Source organism: Lathyrus oleraceus, chromosome 4 (genome assembly GCF_024323335.1).
Source record: "Lathyrus oleraceus cultivar Zhongwan6 chromosome 4, CAAS_Psat_ZW6_1.0, whole genome shotgun sequence".
Lineage (NCBI taxonomy): Eukaryota > Viridiplantae > Streptophyta > Magnoliopsida > Fabales > Fabaceae > Lathyrus > Lathyrus oleraceus.
The window spans coordinates 218656277-218675618 of NC_066582.1; the positions used below are offsets into that span (position 1 = coordinate 218656277).

The 19342-nt window shown below is 35.5% G+C and overlaps 1 protein-coding gene across 1 annotated transcript; it reads left to right on the forward strand.

The window, feature by feature from the left end:
* Nucleotides 1-13185: 13185 nt before the first annotated feature.
* On the forward strand, nt 13186-16119 carry LOC127074633 (uncharacterized; the record flags this gene model as incomplete). Its single annotated transcript, XM_051015967.1, has 1 exon — nt 13186-16119. A coding segment is annotated over exon 1 (2934 nt), but the record flags the coding sequence as incomplete, so codon positions are not given.
* Between the last annotated feature and the right edge of the window lie 3223 nt (nt 16120-19342).

The following is a 19342-nucleotide window of genomic DNA, read 5'->3' on the forward strand; positions in this document are numbered from 1 at the left end:
CGAGACAAATATTTAAATCACAAAATCAAATCAATTTTAAATTTATAAATTTTTTAATTAATTTTTTTGAAATTAATATCTTAATAATTTAAGACACGTATTCAAAACAAAACCATAATAATCATACTCATTTTGTTCAATTACGTTAAAAATACTAGTCATCACATGAAAAACATGTCTTTTACTATTTATATTGTTGAGTTTTGAATATATTAAACAAATATTAGATTAAATTTATTTAATTAATTTAATATATTATTCATTCCATTTTTTAGAACATTTATGATAACAATAACATTTTTAATAAACTCGTGCAATAGCACGGATAACAATTAAACAATTATAAATTGTTAGAAGACATTATTGAATTAACTCTAATAATGTTTAAATTTAAAAAAAAAATCATCATTTTAAAATAAAAACCAAAAAATATTTATTTATCCAAAGAAAGATTAAATCAAAATTAAATTTTAATAATAATAATCACCTAAATATTTTTTAAATGCAAATACAAGTCTAACTATGGCTTCCAATTTATAACATTTTAACAATGAATTACTTAATAACAAAACTTATTTATTGATGACAAATTTATTCATATTATTTAATAACAAAAGATATGTTTTTATATTTATAACATTGAATACAAATATCATGCTTACAAAGGTTGTGCCTTTATAGTGCAGTTTCTATATTTCAAATATTGAAACTAGTCAACATATATACTTACGAAGGTTGTGCCTTTATAAGGATTATCATAACTCACTCAATAAGTAGCACGTTGGAGAGATATGCATAAACTTGAAACGGGTTATTTTCATGAGTTGTGTGACGGAATATAGGGATATTATTTTCCTTATATAGCATAATCATGTATTATAAGGGAAATCCACATAATATAATTGCACATTTTTGTGGGATTATCTTTGAATATAAGATTACATGATACTTTCCTATAATAGCATATTGAGGGCTAGCTATATGTATAAATATTCAATTAAAACGACACATTTCCAATATAAGTTTCTATGTCTTAATATAGTAAAGAGGAAGAGAGTCAAGAGAGTCAAGGAACTCATGACATTGGTTGATGACAATTTGGAATCTTTAACTTAATAGTTTTTTCTTTATATATAAAAGTTATATTTCTTTTAGAGGGGCAAAGTTATACTCAATTAAAAAGTTAGTTTTTTTCCTAATTTGAGTTACTAAGCTAGTATGGTCTACTCACATACTAACTTTTCTTAATATACAAACTTTTCTTAATATACAAGTAATTAACTTTCGATCATACTAACTAACTTCCAATAAATTGAAATTAGTTAGTTAGTTAGTTGGTGATAACTACCTATTTTTCTTCTCCTCTTTATCATTGGTGCATACTAATTCATCTTCATTTATATGATTTAATATCCCCACAAGTTGAAGGTTGGTATATATCAACCATCTTTAACTTGGATAGAAGCTCATTGAATTGTTGAGGATCTAAGGCCTTATAAAAAAATCAGCTAACTAATTTTTGGACTTCACAATCAACAATTTCATGACTCCTTTGCTTTGCTTCTCTCTCACAATATGACAATCAATTTTCAAGTGTTTTGTTCTTTCATGAAATACTAGTTTGATTGCAATATGTAAAACACTTTGATTCTCACAATATATGATTGATGTCCTTGTACATTTAATATTTAAATCATTCATCAGATACAAGATCAAATTCAACTCACAAGTGGCAGCTTCTGATGATGGTCTCGAGACTATTAGTTGTTTCTTGGTTCTCCACGAAATAAGTGACTTGCCAAGGAAGAAACATTGACCTGATGTTGACCTTCAAGTGTCTAAACACCCTCCATAATCTGCATATGAATATCCATTGAGTTGCATAGTTGAATCTCTAGGAAACAATATGCCTCGACCTGGACATGTCTTGAGATATTTGAGGACTTTATATGTTTCATTGAAATCTGTGATAGTTGGAGTAGATAAGAACTGACTCAGTTGTTCTATGCAGAATGTTATGTCTGGTCTTGTTGCATTCAAGTACAACAGTCTACCTACAAGTCTCGTGTGTACAGGAATGTCTGAATATGGAGGACTTGAAATCTTGATGAAGCTTGACTGCAGGATCAGATGGAGTAGATACTTGTTTGAATTAAATGAAACATGAATCCAAAAGATCAAGACAATACTTTCTTTGACATTGCAATATTCCTTCTTTTGAATGAGCTACCTCAATGCCTAGAAAGTACTTCAGCTTGCCTAAATCATTGATTTTGAAGGCATTGTCCAAAGCTATCTTGATTAGTGTGAATTCCTTGAAGTCATTTCCTGCCAAAATGACATCATCAACATACCCCAATAAGATAGTAAGAGAATAATAGATTACCTTGATGAAAAAGGAATTATCTGACTTGGCTTGATAATATTGATGATTAAGAAGAAACATCGTAAGCCTTTCATACCATTGCCTTGTAGCTTGTTTAATCCCATAAAGGGATTTGACAAGCTAACACACTTGATTAGGTTTGGATGTTGATATTCATGGTGGCACAGTCGTGTAAACATCCTCTTGAAGAAGTTTTGGTTGGTGGTTCCAGGTGAGTTATAGACTAAGGTTGAATAAAATTATCTGAGATTTGAATATGTTGGTCCTAGTTTGAGGATGATGTGGAATGAGATGAAGGTATGTTTGCTGAATTAGTTTTTTGGTCATTGTTTGAGTTGGATGTGAAATGAGGTGAAGTTATGCTGGTTAAATCAGTGGTGGAAGTTTCAGGTTGAGTAGTGATGTTATGATCATGTTCAGAGGGAAAGTAGTTTCATGATGTAGAAAAGGATTAGGATGAAGGTTCATAAGGAAGTATGTGTTCATGGAATGTAACATTTATAGAAACAAAAGTTTCATTGGTGTTGAAGTCAAGTAAAACAAAACCTTTCACAGTTTTGTATCCCAAGAAGATGTTAGCGCCTTTGAATTTTTGGTGTTGCTGCAAAACTAAGAACAAATGGAGTTGAAACAGAGAAATTAATTTGCACGATAAACTTCCAAAGCGTGTAGTTTTACACTAAGCTTAAGGAACAATTCACCCCCACCAATCTTTCTATGTTGGATGCAAAAGGAGTTACCGGCGAATTTCCTGCAGGATACTTTGGAATCCTTAAAGAGAATTGCACAATCTCTCTAAGCGTATATGTTGATAATATTTTACAGAAGAATATTTCTTTCAATTGCTCTCATGCATTAGAGAAGAGAAAGATGATTTAGAATGAGAAATTAATTGAGATTGGTTTTTGTGTGTTTTCCCACCGTGACCATAACCTGTAATTTATATTGAAAATCACGTCTGTTATGAAATAGTAGCAACTCTTAGAAAAGGCATGACACTATTCCAATTGCAACTTAGTAACAACGTTTCGCATAAGAATAGCAAATATTTGTTTATACGTTGCAACTACTCCTAAAAGAAAGGAAACCAATTAAATGACACTTTAGACCAATAATAATTACTATAGACCATGCAATTGAAATATGAAAACTTTGACTATAATATTTATATTTATATTATTAATTCAAATAATATAATCATACAATTAATTATTATTTTGGAAATTTTCTCACAATCCCCCACCATTTTCAAAATAACTAAATCTCATAATTCTGGAAAAATCATGGTTTCAGATATTGGTATCTCACGATTTGAACCAATACTTAGTAAGATATGGGTTTCACTCATCCCGAATAGACATTGGTAGACAAGCTTTGAACCAACTACTCATTAGAACAAGTGTGCAAAACTTACACATGAAATCTTGATACTATCAAAAGAATTGTAAATATGACACATTTGATAAGGCCCTATGTCATGTATCCTTTTCATGAGAATTTAAGAGTCAAGCCCTTGAACTCTATGAAGCAGCCTACTTCATTCTCATATAGGTAGACTATATCAGAAAAGCTCCCATAATAAGCATTCCAGCAAACATATGCTATATATCTATTAAGAGAATAATCTCATCCTATCACTTTTACTTTTATGGTCTGAGTACTTTTTGCCCATTGGGATGTTTCTATTGTTAAGTACTTCAATCACTCTAATAATATACTTTCATCATTGAACTCAAGACTTGATTTTAATCAAGTGTGAGTTGAGTTTCCACTATTGGTGATCAATAAGATATGGGCTTGAGACCCATCCCCAATGATGTCTTCAACACCATGTCTTTTGTCAGACCTTTCGTCAAAGGGTCTGCAAGATTATTATTAGTTCTTACGTATATTATGGAGATTACTCCATTTGAAATTAAATCTTTCACATAGCCATGTCTTATACCAATATGTCTAGATTTTCCATTATATACTTGGCTATATGCTTTAGATATTGTGGATTGACTATCACAATGTATGGATACAGGTGCTATTGGCTTTGGCCAAATAGGTATCTCATACAACAAGTTTCTATCCATTCAGTCTCTTTACTACCTGTAGCCAGAGCAATAAATTCTGCAGCCATGGTGGAGTCGGCAATGCAAGTCTGTTTCTTTGAACCCCAAGAAACCGCACCTCCACCAAGATTGAAGATCCATCCACTAGTGGATGCATGATCTTCTATATATGTTACCCAACTGGCATCTGTATACCCTTCTAAAATCGAAGGATATCCACTATATGTTAAAGTGTAGTTAATCGCCCCTTTCAAGTATTTTAATACTCTATTAATAGCATGCCAATGATCTTTACTTGGATTACTTGTATACCGACTTAACCTACCAACAACATATGCTATATCAGGTCTAGTACATGTCATAGCATACATCAAGCATCCAATTACCTTTGAATATTCAAGTTGTGCCACTGGACACCCTTTATGTGGTTGCAAATTAACATTTTGATCAAATGGGGTAGAAACGGATTTGCAATCCAAATGATCAAATTTCTTAAGCACCTTTTCAATATAGTGAGATTGGGATAAGCCAATATGTTCACCATCTCTTATGATTTTAATCCCTAAAATCACATCTGCTTCACCTAAGTCTTTCATATCAAAAATTTTGGATAAGAAAGCTTTAGTCTTTTCTACCTCTTTTAATTCAGTACCAAAGATTAACATATCATCCACATATAAACAAATCATAACTCCTTTTTCATTGTTGAATTTACTATAAATACATTTGTCAGATTCATTTATTTTTTATCCATTGGCCAACATAACTTGGTCAAATTTTTGATGCCATTGTTTGGGCGCTTGTTTTAACCCATATAAAGACTTAGTTAATTTACACACTTTATGTTCTTCGTCTTTGATAACAAACTCTTCAGGTTGTTTCATATATACCTCTTCATCCAATTCTCCATTTAGGAAAGCATTTTTAACATCCATTTGATGAATGGCAAATTTATAGATGGAAGCGAGTGCCATAAGCACTCTAATTGATGCAATTCTTGCAACAGGTGCATAAGTATCAAAATAATCAATTCCTTCTTTTTGTGTAAATCCTTTAGCGACAAGTCTAGCTTTGAATTTTTCAATGGTACCATCAACTTTCATTTTCCTTTTAAAGATCCATTTACAACCTATGGGTTTTGACCCTGGTGGGAGATCTACTAATTTCCAGGTTTTGTTACCCATAATCGAGTCCATTTCCTCTTGGATGGCTTCTTTGCAAAAGGTTAAATCTTAAGATTTTATTACCTCTTCAAATGTTTCTGGATCATTCTCTAGGTTATAGCAAATTGGTCCATAACGATTTATAGAATCATTATTTCCTTCTACAAGGAACATGAAGAAGTCTGATCCATAATTTTTTACTTTTCAGATTCTTTTACTTTTTCTAGGTTCTGGACATCCCAACATATCATTATTTGATACATTATTTTCTAGACTTTGAACATCATAATGAACATTGTCTTTGCAATTTTGAATTGAGGTAAACCTACTTTCTTGAAAAATTGCATCTCGTGACTCAATCACAGTATTAATAGGATATGAGTCATTGGATTCAATAACCATGAATCTATATGCTTTGCTGTTTTCAGCATAGCCCAGAAATACACATTCAATTCCTCTTTCTCCCAATTTCTTTCTTTTTGGTTCAGGCACCTTAACAATTGCTCCACAACCCCAAACTTTTAAATATTTAAGATTTGGTTTTCTTTTCTTCCAGAGTTCATATGGGGTTATCTTGTTCCTTTTATTAGGAACTCTATTCAGTATATAACATGCAGTTAGCATGGCTTCACCCCAATATCCTTTGGATAAACCAGAATATGATAACATGGCATTCACCATTTCTTCCAACACCCTATTTTTCCTTTCTGCCATCCCATTTTGTTGTGGGGAATAGGGTGCAGTTATTTGATGTATAATACCAATGGACTCAAAATAATTAGGATGATAGAATTCTCCCCCTCTATCACTCCTAAAACATTTAATAAAAGTTTCATGTTGGAGTTCTACTTGAGCTTTAAAAATTTTGAATTTTTCTAAAACTTCATCTTTAGAGTGCATTAAATAAACATAACAAAATCTAGTGCAATCATCAATGAAAGTGACAAAATATTTTTTACCACCAATAGTAGGCCAACCATGTAAATCACATACATCAGAATGAATTAAATCTAATACTTTAGAATTTCTTTCAACTCTCTTAAAAGGTTGTCTTGTAATTTTAGTTAACATGCATGTGGTACAAGAATTTAAGTTTATATCAAAATTAGGAATTAAACTTGATTTCATCATGTCTTTTAATTTACTAAAATTAACATGTCCTAGTCGCATATGCCATAAATCACAAGACTCAACAGTATAAGCAGAAATCACATTATTATTATTATTATTAACAATATTACACATGAACATATTCTCACAAAGATAACCTTTCCCCACAAACATTCCCCCTTTGGAGAGAATAAATTTATCTCCCTCAAATACAGATTTGAAACCATACTTATTAAGTAAAGGTACAGAAATCAAGTTTTTCCTAACTTCAGAAACATAGAATACATCTTTAAGAGTGAGTGTTTTTCCATATGTGAATTCAATCTCTACCGATCCTTTTCCTTTGACTTGGACAGTAGAAGCATTTCCCATGTGTCGCACCCCAAAATTTGACTTTGGCTTTGTTGACCACATCTTGATTAATCTCGTTGTCTCGTATTCATCTCAATTTCTTAAACTTCGCGTGACAACTGGTTTGATTAGGTTTTGTGTGTTTTCGTTGCTTACCGTGTTGTATTTCGTTGTTTTAGCAAAACCTGGCCGATATCGTTGCCTCGTATTTATCTCGCTTATCTCTTTTGTGCGTGGCATCGCTTCGATTAGGTTTTGTGCGTTTTTATCTATTTAATTGTTTGTTTGTCGGTATTTTGACTGTATTTCGAATATATTAGAGTTTTCGTATTGTCCGATTATTTGTGATTGTGTTTGTCAACGTTTTCGTGATGTCATGTTGGTTTTATTATTGCCTAGGATTGTTTATTTAATTACGTGTTGTGCCGTGTGATTTAATCGAGTCTGTTTGAGTCGTGTTGTTGATTTTACTGGTTTACCGGTTTACTGGTTTATTGGTTTTATCAATTTGTCTGTTTTGCTGTGCAAATTGTCATCATTTTTATCGCGTTCGTGTCGCTCGATTTTATCGTATTTTAATCGTGTGCCGTTAATATTATTTGTGCTTAATATTAATTGTGTTTAGTTGTTAATTAGTTTATTTAATTAGGATTAATATTATATTAGTTTATTATTATTATTATTATATAATATATAAATATATATTATTAATTTATGTTAGATATTTTTTAGGTTTCTTATTGTTTAAGTAATCTAAATATATATTATTAATTTATGTTAGATATTTTTTAGGTTTCTTATTGTTTAAGTAATCTAAATATATATTATTAATTTATGTTAGATATTTTTTAGATTTTTTATTGTTTAAGTAATCTAAATATATATTATTAATTTATGTTAGATATTTTTTAGGTTTCTTATTGTTTAAGTAATCTAAATATATATTATTAATTTATGTTAGATATTTTTTAGGTTTCTTATTGTTTAAGTAATCTAAATATATATATATATATATATATATATATATATATATATATATATATATATATATATATTATATATATATATATATATATATATATATATATATAGATGTGGTTAGTAAGAAAAAGGGAAAAGAAAAAAAGTGGATCAGTAAGGAAAAAACGTGTGGTGAGAGAAACAGAGAATTGAAAAGAAATATTTTTCCAAAAGCATTATCGTATTTCACTTGTTCTTCATTTTCGGTAACCCAAAATCGTCCCGATTATTCACCGAAACACAAAACCGATTTCATATCTTTGAAGTTCGTTGAGTCCAGGTCACAAATATCCCAGGTTCATTTCATTCCGGCGTCGTTTCACCGATCAAAAGCGACATTGAAGTCAGGTACTCACGAAGGCAGCCAGCACTGCGTCGGTGACGGTTTCCAGCTTTCGGTCGATCATTTGGACGATCAGAAGTTCATCCTCTTCACACAAGGTAATATTCTTCACTTATCCCTGAAATCGGCAAAGTTCCGACTTGCCGACATGTGTTTTAATATATTATATATCTATATATATATATATATATATATATATATATATATATATATATATATATATATATATATATATATATATATTTTTGTCTATTATATATTATTTGTCTAAATGTACATATATATTATTTTTTTCTACTATATATTTATTGTCTAAAATATATATATATATATATATATATATATATATATATATATATATATATATATATATATATATATATATATATATATATTATATATATATATATATATATATATATATATATATATATATATATATATATATATATATATATATATATTACTTTTGTTTACTAAATATTGTTTATCTTTTATTACTATTTTGCATATATGTTTTATTTAAATGTTAGTTAAATTAATTATTTGTTTAAATGTTTATTTATATCAAATGTTTATTTTGTCTAAAGTAAATGTTTATATTGTTTTTTTATATTTGTTTATGTTGTTACTAACCGTTTCGTTTCAGTTTCAGCTCGATTAACTCCACTAACTATTCGTAATACTAACTATTCATAGCTAACTGTGTTGTAATAATTTACTTTCTCGCATTTTTTATTTTTCTGTATTGTGTGTTTAATCGTATTGTTCACGTTTTATGTTAAAAAATCGAAAAATCCAAAAAGAGAAACCCGATGCGATTCCAACGGTCGCCGTTTAAGAAACCCTTTTCACACACTCACAAGCTTACTCTTGGTCTTCCTTATAATGAGCCCATTTATTTATTGTTTCAGGGTTTAGGCTCATTCAAATCTTTTGCCAGCTTTGGCTTTTCAGTTTAAAAACATTTTCAAAAGGACGTGTCAGTCTCGAAGCCTCCCGCCTAGGTCGAGCAAGAGATGGCAAGACACGCCAATCTAAAATCAACAAAACAGACTTTCCCCTTTTCTTTTGGGAGAACTACGTGGATTCTGATTTCTCCATTGCGCCTTGGAGATACGTAGGCATGAAGTCTACGACTTTATCGAGTCCAAAAGCAATAAAATCAAGTTCTTTTCTCATCTCCCCAATCAAACGATCAAAGCAAAAAAAGCAAAGCATTCACATAAACATAAGCAAAAAGGTTCCTGTGGAGTACCACAGATGTAGAGGGTGCTAATACCTTCCCTTTGCATAACCAACCCCCGAACCCGTAACTCTAAAGGGATTTATCGTTATTTTTCCCTTCCTATTTTTGGATAAAATAAAAGACGGTGGCGACTCTTGCATTTAAAATATTTTTCAAACGGGTTAAGTTCAATCAATACTTAATCTCGTGAAAAATCCCGCCGCGACAGAATGGCGACTCTGCTGGGGAGTACATGATTAAACTTATTTGAGGGTTTAGCCTATCTTTGCTTGTTTATATGTTTGCTTTGTGAATATTTGCTAAATTGTATTGTTTGTAATGTTTGTTATTTTGGGTTTTGGGGGATACTTGTGATAAATCCTATACCCGGATTTGGGGCACATTTGAGATAGGATGGATGATAATTCAGGTTGACTTGATAGGAGACAATCCTTACCGAGTTGACTTGAGCCTTTGTCCGCTTGGTGGAGGCCTCTTTGAGGGTGATAGTGCTAAACAAGTCATTTGTGAGGCATTGTTGCTTTCGACGGGCCCGTGAAGCCAAGGACCTTAGTTTACCTTTACCCCATCTTGGCCTTACTTAGGATGTGATGCGGTTACCACTTCGGACCAAAAGTCTGGTTTGGTTGATACGCGATATCACACTCAAGCGAGATTCTTTTGAGAATAATATTGGAAAGCGAGCAATTGCTTAACCCGGTATTATCCGAAGAAGGATCCATAACCTTGGGAACTTTTAGAACCCGTTTGGCAGGTGAACCTTAGAACTTATCTTGGGGCTGTCCTAAACTCCATGCTGGTGATGAACTTTGAGCCTTGTATTGTTTGACCATATTTGTGTTTGTTGCATTCACGCATGACATGCATTCATTCCCATCATTTCAACCTTTTTCCAAGGAACTTAAAGTGAGGATTGCAAATATTGCAGGAAACATGGATTTTGGACGGAGAAGTGTGAAAAAGTACAATCTCATCAATCCAAAGATAGATGAACTAAAGAAACTGGTTTCTTCGATCACAGATCCTATTGGTTTCAGAGACAGATATGGGGCACTTATATCTTTATTGACGCTTAGGATGGAAGAAGGGTTATTGCAGACATTAGTACAGTTCTATGATCCAGTCTATCACTGTTTCACATTCCCAGACTATCAACTCATGCCTACATTGGAAGAGTATGCCCAGTTGCTTCACATCCCAGTTGCTGATACAATACCTTTCTCTGGTTCAGAAAAGTTACCCGAGCACAGTTCTCTTGCAAAAGTGTTGTACATGAAGAAGTCAGAATTCAAGAATAACTTCACCACCAAAGGAGGACTTCCAGGTTTCACTGCCAAGTTCTTAATGGGGAAGGTTTCTTATTTTGCCAGTCAAGGTTGTGATATTATTGTGGAGCATCTGTTCGCCTTGTTGATCTACGGTTTGTTACTATTTCCTAATATTGAAGGTTTTGTGGATTCATATGCTATACGCATCTTCCTAAGTGGTAATCCTGTTCCAACTTTGCTCGGAGACACCTATCATTCCATCCATTACCGTACTTTGAAAGGAGGAGGAACCATAGTCTGCTGTATACCGTTACTCTACAATTGGTTTGTCTCTCATCTTCCTAAGTCAGCTACTTTTTGGGATCGCAAGTCAGGACTTCAGTGGTCACAGAGGATTATGTCTCTTACCCAGTCAGATATTGCATGGTATAGTAGAGTTTTAGACGATGTGAAGATCATTGATAGTTGCGGGGAGTTCCCCAATGTGCCCCTCATGGGCACAAAGGGAATCATTTCTTATAATCCAGTACTTGCTAGGAGACAACTCGGTTACCCTATGAAGGACAAGCCTCCTAACATTCTTTTAGAAGGTATTTTCTTGAGGGATAACGAGGAGGACCCTACCATGAAAGAGAGAGTAGTAAGAGCTTGGCATCGTGTTTGTCGCAAAGGGAGACTTGAATTGGGTAAGAAAGATTGTACCTCCTATGAGCCGTACCTCCAGTGGATCAGAGCCAGAGCTATACAGTTGAAAATGCCATACCCACATCATGATCCTATCAAACCCGCTTTGTTGAAGACCCCCTACCTTCCACTAGATGACAAAGAAGAACTCCAAGCCACCTTGGAGAGGGTCAAGAAAGAGAGAGACGCTTGGAAGGATAAGGCCCAGGTGCTCGAAATGGAAAATGAAGAACTTCAGAGACAGTTAAAGGAGCAGAGTGGAGAAGATCGTGCAGGTAAACGTCCAAGGGTGCAAGAGGATTTATTTTCCTCAGGCACAACAGATTACTCCCAGATTCCACAGTCCTCAGGTGCATGGAAAGGTCTTGTAGACAGTTTGGTGAAGGAGAAAGCTTTTATGCAAAAGGCCTATGAAGAAAGAATTGAGAGACTTGAAGGACAACTCCTACTTGTTTATGCTCGTCCTGATGACACATGTCCTTAAATGGTTTTCTTGGTTGTATTTTGGGTTGATAACTTTGTTTTGTTATCAAAAATGTTTGCAATTCTATCTTTTCCTTCACTTAGAGTTCCTTGGAAAATCATTCATTTTGCATATCCATGCATCACGTGCATACAGGTTGTCTGTCTTGGTCCAGTCTTCTAACAGTTGCTTCCCGCCAGCAGATCCATTTCAAGCTGACGCATAATTACAACACAAGAGCCAACTACAAAAGAAGGCCCTAGATTTATGACACCAGGAGTAGTTATGAAGAACTGGACCGCAGTTGACATCCCACATTGTGTCCACATATCAAAGTAATTAAGCTTTTCAGTTTTCAAAAATCTTCCGCTTTAGCCCAAAGCGCGAAGCATTAATTTTGTAAAATGGGCACTTTTGTCAAAAACGTACTATCCATGAAAAAGATCTTTTGTGTTCCTATACACTTGTGTCCTTTTATCTTTTCAGCTTTTTCGGAAAATGGTAACACAAAAAAACCTTAAAAAGAACACATTTTTGCATGGCATGGTCAGTCCTCTAAAAACAATTGTTTGTACAGGTTACTTAAACCCGTTGAACACAATGACATCATGCCCTCTCCCAACTCTGAACATTCTGTATTCGAAGCTGAAGAGGAAGAGTGGGATGAGATTCTAGAAGAGGTCGCCCGCCAGCTTGAAAATGAAGAAGACACTATTCAGCCATACAAGGAGCCTTTGGAAACAGTCAACTTGGGTTCGGAAGAAAATGTGAAAGAAGTCAAAATTGGAGCATTGTTATCCCCACAGGTCAAGGAGCAATCGATCAGCCTGTTGAAAGAGTATGTAGATGTGTTTGCTTGGTCTTATCAAGATATTCCTGGTCTCGACACTGACATCGTAGAGCACAAGCTACCTTTGAAGCCAGAATGTCCACCGGTCAAACAGAAATTAAGAAGAACACATCCAGATATGGCCGTCAAGATTAAAGAAGAAGTTCTGAAGCAAATAGATGCTGGTTTTCTTGCCACTTCAGTGTATCCAGAGTGGATAGCAAATATTGTGCCAGTTCCTAAGAAGGACGGGAAGGTACGAATGTGTGTCGACTATCGTGACTTAAATAGAGCAAGCCCAAAGGATGATTTCCCCCTGCCTCACATTGACGTGTTGGTAGACAATACAGCAAAGTTTGACATATTCTCCTTCATGGACGGATTCTCCGGGTATAACCAGATCAAAATGGCTCCCGAAGACATGGAAAAAACTACATTCATAACACCATGGGGAACATTCTGTTATCGAGTGATGCCGTTTGGGTTGAAGAACGCAGGTGCTACTTACCAGCGAGCCATGACAACGCTCTTTCACGACATGATGCACAAAGAGATTGAGGTTTATGTGGATGACATGATCGCGAAGTCTCGTTCAGAAGAAGGTCACTTAGTAGATCTATTGAAGTTGTTTCAACGATTGAGGAAGTTCCGTCTTCGCCTCAATCCGAACAAATGCACATTTGGCGTCAGGTCAGGTAAACTCTTGGGCTTCATTGTCAGCCAAAAAGGCATTGAAGTTGATCCAGATAAAGTAAAAGCTATCCAAGAGATGCCCGCACCAAAAACAGAAAGGCAAGTGAGAGGTTTTCTAGGACGATTGAATTACATATCCCGGTTTATTTCTCACATGACTGCCACTTGTGAACCTATCTTCAAATTACTGAGAAAGAGTCAGAATTGTGTTTGGACAGAGGATTGTCAGAAAGCATTTGACAGTATCAAAGAGTACCTCATGGAGCCTCCTATCTTGTTACCACCTGTTGCTGGAAGACCGTTGGTTATGTATTTGACAGTGCTTGAGAATTCTATGGGGTGTATTCTGGGTCAACAAGACGAAACTGGAAAGAAAGAGCATGCCATTTACTACTTAAGCAAGAAATTTACTGACTGTGAATCACGATACTCCTTACTCGAGAAGACATGTTGTGCATTGGCTTGGGTTGCTAAGAGATTGAGGCAGTATATGTTAAGTCACACCACTTGGTTGATATCCAAAATGGATCCAATCAAGTACATTTTTGAGAAGCCTGCACTCACTGGTAAGATTGCAAGATGGCAGATGCTGTTATCAGAATACGACATTGAGTATCATACTCAGAAAGCTATCAAGAGCAGTGTGTTGGCTGAGTACCTTGCTCACCAACCCGTTGAAGATCACGATGATAATGAGGATGAGTTTCCTGATGAAGATGTCATGTTCCTAAAATCCAGAGATTGTAAAGAGCCACTTCCTGAAGAAGGGCCTGAACCAGATTCTCAATGGGGTTTAGTATTTGATGGAGCTTCCAACGTTTATGGACATGGAGTAGGTGCAGTCATTATCACTCCAGAAGGTTCTCATATTCCTTTCACGGCAAGAATTTGCTTTGAATGTACAAACAACATTGCTGAATATGAAGCCTGTATCATGGGTCTTGAAGAAGCCATTGACCTCCGCATCAAAAATCTTACTGTTTATGGTGACTCAGCGTTAGTTATCAATCAGATCAAAGGAGAATGGGAAACACGCCACCCTGGCTTGATCCCATACAAAGACTATGCAAGAAGATTGTTGACTTTCTTCACCAAGGTTGAATTGCATCACATTCCTCGGGATGAGAATCATATGGCGGATGCTCTAGCTACGTTGTCTTCAATGTATCAAGTGGGTTTTCCAAACGAAGTACCCAGAATTGTGATCAAGCGACTTGATAGACCAGCACATGTGTTTACAGCTGAGGCCAGTTTTGATGATAAACCATGGTACCACGATATCAAGCATTTCCTTCAGACTCAGGAGTATCCTCTTGGAGCAACAGAAAAAGATAAAAAGACTTTGAGAAGATTGTCAGGCAGTTTCTTCCTTAATCAGAATGTGCTCTATAAGAGGAATTATGACATGGTCTTACTCAGATGTGTTGACAAAAAGGAAGCAGAAATGTTGATGAAAGAAGTTCACGAAGGGTCCTTTGGTACTCATGCAAACGGCCACTCTATGTCAAGAAAGATGTTGAGAGCTGGTTACTACTGGTTGACCATGGAATCAGATTGCTGCAAATTTGTAAAGAAGTGTCACAAATGTCAGATCTACGCTGATAAGGTTCATGTACCACCAACCTTTTTGAATGTGATTTCTGCTCCTTGGCCATTCTCAATGTGGGGCATTGACATGATCGGTATGATTGAACCCAAAGCTTCCAACGGACACCGTTTCATTCTCGTGGCAATTGATTACTTCACCAAATGGGTGGAAGCAGCTTCGTATGCAAAGGTGACAAAGCAAGTGGTGGTCAGATTCATCAAAAATAATCTCATTTGCCGATATGGCATTCCAAACAAGATCATCACTGACAATGGCTCCAATCTGAACAACAAAATGATGGATGAATTATGTGAAAGTTTCAGGATCGAGCATCACAACTCTTCTCCTTACCGTCCCAAGATGAATGGGGCAGTTGAAGCTGCAAATAAGAATATCAAGAAGATCATTCAAAAGATGGTTGTTACCTACAAAGATTGGCATGAAATGCTGCCTTTTGCACTACACGGATATAGAACATCAGTCCGTACTTCAACTGGGGCAACCCCATTTTCACTTGTATACGGTATGGAAGCTGTGTTACCGATAGAGGTTGAAATTCCATCAATGAGGATACTAATGGAAACTCAGTTGTCAGAGGCTGAATGGTGCCAAAGCAGATACGATCAGTTGAATTTGATTGAAGAAAAAAGAATGACTGCCTTGTGCCATGGACAGTTATATCAAAAGAGAATGAAGCAGGCATTTGATAGGAAGGTTAAGCCGAGAGAATTCAAAGAGGGTGACCTTGTGCTCAAGAAGATGATACTATTTCACAATGATTCTAGGGGCAAGTGGACTCCTAACTATGAAGGACCCTATGTTGTCAAGAAAGCCTTCTCAGGCGGTGCTTTAATTCTTACAAACATGGATGGTGAAGAGCTTCCACGTCCCGTGAATACAGATGCAGTCAAGAAATACTTCGCCTAAAAAATGAAAAGAACAGCTCGCTAAGTTGAAAACCCGAAAGGGCGGCTTAGGCAAAAAAGAGCGTCTCGGTGGACTGAAAACCTGAAAGGGCGGTCCAAGCAGAAATTAGAGACATAAAAAAACAAAGAGAATATTATCCCGGTAGATTGAAAACCCGAAAGGGCAATCTAGGCAAAAGTTAGGGATTTCAGGCAAGTAACTGCATAACAGAGATAAGATCATTGAAGTATCAGAATATTTTCAACAGTTCTCCAACTTTCTCAAGGCTGCAATACAGGTCAAAAGTGGAAGAGAGAATGATGTCATTGTAGTTCAACGTACCCTTTTTCCACGAAATTACCATTTTCCAATTTGTAAAGATCTATGGAATCACGTTGTTGGCTGATTACCATCCTATCAAATCAATTTGAGCCTTTCTATATTTCTTGGCACTCTTAATTTTCATTTCAATTTACGAAAGTTCTTTTACTTTGACAGATATGTTTTGAAACAAAAGTTTTGAATTAAAAACAGTTTTTGAAAAATATAAAGATTATTTATTTTGATTTGTGGACATCAATAAAAGGATTGAGACATGTGGTCCCAGTAATTCTGAAATCATGTGATTCCAACTAGACATGTTCATATTACTATCCTTATATGTATATGATGAAAAAATCTCCACAGGTGTCTTGGCAGTAATATTTCTCCAGCAGAGGTTGTGATTCTGGATATCCCCAGCTATGCTTCCTGGTTTTCCTCAAGAGATCATGCAAGAAATATTTCAAGAAGTTTATTCCCTTCACTTGGGGCATGAAGACTCCCCAGTTAATTGATCATGAAGACTCCCCAGTTTAATTGATCATGAAGACTCCCCGGTTAATTGATCATGAAGACTTTGATCCAGGTTTTAAGTTACAGATTTGGCCTATGGGATTACTACAGGTATTTCCCCAGTAATTTATTAAGGCGGGATCAGCAATGTCCCCAGCAGAGGATGAGAAGGAAGCTTTGATTTCCCCGAGCAGGAGTAATACAGAGGTCTCCATCCCTCAGCGAGTGAAGAAAGTTGATATTCAGAAACTACAGGGAATCTCCTGTTGTGCTCTGTCCATTCAATAGAAGGATATGTCTCCTCCTCAGTAATGTTTTGTAGTAAAAGAAGAGTGTGTTATGCATTTTAAGCAAATTCAAGAATTACAGGATTTCTCCTGAATTCTCATTTATATTCAAAGGTCAGACATCACTGTTCCCTGGCAGAGTCTCCTAGAGGAAAGATCTCGTAACCAGATATCAGACACCATAATCCCCTGCAGAGTCTTCAGATACAGAAAGTCTCCATGATAATTAAAGCAAAAAAATCAAGGATAGATTTCCCCTATATTCTTATTCCCTGGAAAGATACCACCTATCCCCAGCGGACTTTATCCCCAGCGAAGTCTTCCAGAAGAATAATCCCTTCTGCATTATCAGCAAATTCAAGAATTGCAGGACTTCTCTTACAATATCATCTTATTTCCAGAGGATAACACCTTGTATCCCCAGCGGAGTCCTCAGAAAGGTCCAATCCTCATATACCTCACAAATTCAAGAACCACAGGGAATCTCCTGCATTTTTGAAGTAGAAGGCATCTCCATTCTTCTACGGAATCCTCAGCAGAGACAGACTTTTAAAGAAACCTGGATATGGTGCTCTTGTACCAATTCCCCAGCAAGTCTTTGTACTACTCCCTAGCGAGTCTCAGTGCAAATCTCCAGCAAGTCCTTATGCAGCTGTTAACATTTTTAGTTATTCCTAGTTTTGTCTGTCCATCATGCATTCATTACTAAATATTCATGCATATCTATGACATATCATGCTTGCATTCATATGCGCCTTGTTTCCTTGTTTATATTGTGGGTTGAGTCAATCTCTCCATATAGAGTATCCTCATAAGCAGCAAAATACCTTTTATTGGTCATGTTCCCCACAGAGATCTATGCCTCGTGGAAGATGGTTGTTTCAGTTGTAAATCCTGATGAGTTCATTCCTCTTCAGTTGAAGTCTTGTTTGACCGTTTCATTCTAGTTCTATCCTAGTTTGAACCTCGTGTCTCCAGATAAAGCTCAGAAATTGCCAGTAAAAGAAGGCAACAATATAGTCTTTGTGACTCTCATTCAGTAAAACAGACATGACAGATATTGTGTCCAAGTCCTTTATACCTTCATCTTTGAGTTGGTACCCATTATAAACATGAGTTACCTACATCCATGAGTGGTAACCTTTGTTATCCCTCGGATAAATTAATTACTATCTCCATCTATGAGTTGATAACATCCTCACAGAAAGTTCCATGGTTCTACCTGCAACTTTGAGCTGGTAGCGTGCTTTCGTCTTTGAGTTTAGCACAGATTCCTTTTGATTCCACCTTCGTCTTTGAGTTGGTGAAGTACCTGCAACTTTGAGCTGGTAATATGCATTCATCTTTGAGTTAGCAAGATTTCTTTTAATTCCACCTTCGTCTTTGAGTTGGTGAAGTACCGTCATCTATGAGCTGGTAGTGTGCATTCATCTTTGAGCTTGCACAGGTTTCTTCTGATTCCATCTTCGTCTTTGAGTTGATGGAATGCCTTCATCTATGAGTTAGGTACACTTTATCCTGTTACGTTCATCTTTGATCTGGTAACGTGCTTTCGTCTTTGAGTCAGCACAATTTTCTTATGTTTCCATCTCCGTCTTTGAGTTGATGGAGTACCTTCATCTATGATTTAGGTACATAGTGAGCCCTCATCTATGAGCTGGTAGTATGCATTCATCCTTGAGTTCGCACATTTTCCTGTGATTCCATCTTCGTCTTTGAGTTGATGGAGTACCTTCATCTATGAGTAGGGTATGTTTGATCCTTGTTGAACTGATAGTGTGCTTTCATCTTTGAGTCTGCACAGATAACTTCTGATTCCATCTTCGTCTTTGAGTTGATGGAGTACCTTCATCTATGAGTTAGGTACATTTTGTCCTTCCACCGTCATCTTTGAGTCGGTAATGATAAACATCTCCAAGACAATATGTTCTAAATTCTTTTAAACACCTTTGTCAATGAATCGGTGGTTGCCTTCAACTTTGAGTCGGCATTTCTCTGTCTACCTCATCAATGAGTTGGTAGTGTGCATTCAACTGTAAGTCTGCACAATGATCCTTAGATCTGATTTTTCATCTACACCATCATCAATGAGTTGGGATTTGATTTCCCTA